Source organism: Choloepus didactylus (assembly GCF_015220235.1).
Source record: "Choloepus didactylus isolate mChoDid1 chromosome 11 unlocalized genomic scaffold, mChoDid1.pri SUPER_11_unloc3, whole genome shotgun sequence".
Classification (NCBI taxonomy): domain Eukaryota; kingdom Metazoa; phylum Chordata; class Mammalia; order Pilosa; family Megalonychidae; genus Choloepus; species Choloepus didactylus.
Genome location: NW_023637580.1, coordinates 341,669 through 344,313, shown reverse-complemented (window position 1 = coordinate 344,313; position 2,645 = coordinate 341,669). Strand labels below are relative to the sequence as shown.

Below are 2,645 nucleotides of genomic sequence, written 5' to 3'. Positions count from 1 at the left end.
GGAAGGAGCTAGTCTTCTGTGTTGAGTGAAATTTATTTTTTGATGTTGCCTCGATGCTGTGTTTAATGTGCCCCAAATTTTGAGGAACATTGTGAAACATGTAATGCCAATCTACTCATCTACTCATTTCATTTTTATTTCTACAAGTTAGCGTATGGGTCAGTGGAGGTTCTCTGCATTTAGCCCCATCCTCCTTCCAGACTAGGTTATTGCCCGGTTGGTATAGGTTTCTCTTAATTTCCCATCATTTCACCTAGAGCTCCTCTCTATTAAGCATAGATGAAGTCCATCAACAAGCCCTCTGGCCAAATTACTTCACTAATAGCAGTTTCTGTTTGTTCCTTTGTTTCCATGGTTGTTGTAATTTGTCACATCATTAACAGGCATTTGAGAATGTGGACTTAAGATACTGAGTCTCACCCAGAAAGGATCTCATTTGATACCAGGCTTCTCTTACTCTTTGGATGATCTTATGTTTTCAGTTATCAAATTACAAAAAAGTAAAGACAAACTTCTCATCTTGATTTCAAAATAAAGAACACTGTAACCAGATTTCTCTTTAGAGGCCGCATTGGATAACACGCCGAGGCAAAGAAACAGGGATCTTGGAAATATTTAGGTGTGACTATGGTCCTGATCCTTTAACTGCCGGCTAAATATACAAAATAACTTGATTTCTCTAAAATCAAACTTGCCTTTTGAAAGAAGGAAAGTAATTCCTTGCAGACCTGTTACAAGGGTAAAATGGCATGTGTAAAACAACTAACATTTCATGCAGGTGTTTAGAAGATAACTTATGAATGCTATGTCATTCATACAGTCTCTAAGTCTTGCAAATCAGGACTAAGCAAAAAGAGAATGTCTTTTTCAAGAATTGGTGTTGCAATATACATATTAATATATGTAAATTAATAGATATAAATATGCAAATTAAGAGATATAGCTAGATAGATAGAGATATTGACAAACAGAGACTGAGAAATACTGAGTTACAGGGAGAGAGATTTTAAAGAGGTGTATGAATTTTGGATTTTAAATTACATCCTACTTCTTAACATCATCAAAATTTCAAGGAGTTAGAATACATTTCCTTAAAATGCTGAGAATATACAATCTTTGTAAACTTTGGTTTAAATATTTCAAATCAGCACACAGTACCATTGTAATATAATGAGAACAATTGTTCAGTAGAGATAGATTTGAAAATAGTTGAAGCACAAAATATATATTTTGGTATGACTAGGAAGGAGAATGAAGTTGTCACTTTGTAAAATGAGTCTGGCAACAATTTAGGTTGGGACTAAATATCTTTGTCTGATCTCTCCAGGATAATGAATTAGGAAGGAGAAAATGGGGAAATGGACAAATGAGACAACTGAAAATGATTTTGTTCTATTAGAGCTATTTCACCACATTCAAGCTCCCAATCTCCTCTTTTCTTTCATCTTCTTGGTGTTCCTTATCACACTTGTTGGAAATGTTATGATGCTAATTCTCATTTGGTTGGACTCTCGACTCCATACACCTATGTACTTCCTTCTCAGACAACTTTCCATCATGGATCTCTTGCACAGCTCCACATTTGTCCCCAAGATAGCCAGTGATTTCCTGTCTGGAAAGAACACCATATCCTTTATTAACTGTGGGATTCAGCTCTTCCTCTTCATGGCACTTGTGGGAACAGAGTGCCTTCTCCTGGCAGTCATGGCTTATGACCGGTATGTGGCCATATGCCACCCTCTCCATTACTCAGTTCTCATGCACCCTACAGTCTGTGCCTTCATGGTGACTGGCACCTGGCTTGGTGCTCTGCTCAATGCCCTGGTCCATGTAATATATACGCTGAGTCTCCCTTACTGTGCATCCCGAGAAATCCATCATTTCTTTTGTGAAATCCCAGCTCTCCTGAAACTTGTGCTGATACATCCCTTTATGAAAATGGGTTTTTCGTGAGCGGTGTTATGTTCCTCCTCATTCCAATATCTGCCATTATGGCTTCATACGGGCAGATACTTTCTTCAGTTCTGAGATTAGGATCAAATTTAGGGATGAGAAAAGCTTTGTCAACCTGTTCCTCCCATACAATTGCTGTGTCTCTCTTCTATGGAACAGCCATCATCAAGTACTTTCTCCCCAAAGCCTATCATACCACAGAGCAGGATGAAGTAGTATCTGTCTTCTACACTATTGTCACTCCCATGCTCAACCCCCTCATCTACAGTCTTCGAAACAAAGAGGTGGCTGCAGCCCTCAGGAAAGTGCTGGGATGGTAAAACTCCATAAAATATTGACACCAATTATGAATAAGGCATGAGAGGATGGACCTCATATGCAGAACTGTATTGCTATAACAGAGTTCGACAACATACAACAACAAAACTACTACTTTTCTGGAGACAACTCATGGACACATTCCTTCAACCCATCCTTAGTGAAATGATAATGGATCAGTTCACTTCTCCTGCTGAAATTCATTTGAGCTTCACAGAACTTTAAACAAAATGCTGTATGTCAGAAGACACCCCAAATTTGCAGGTGATAGCAAACAAAAGCACATATGTCTATTAACATTAGACAAGAGGAAAAATGCAGAACACAGGCAATATTCACTCTGCTGAATTTCACACTTCTTCTCCCTAAATTGC

General features: G+C 38.3%; 1 protein-coding gene across 1 annotated transcript; it reads left to right on the top strand.

Annotated features, from left to right (window-relative positions):
• The first annotated feature begins 1,350 nt into the window (after positions 1–1,350).
• Positions 1,351–2,273, top strand: LOC119524622 (olfactory receptor 2T2-like). The gene is given in 2 exon segments (XM_037823333.1): positions 1,351–1,906; positions 1,909–2,273. Coding segments are annotated over 2 exon segments (921 nt in total).
• The last annotated feature ends 372 nt before the right edge of the window (positions 2,274–2,645 follow it).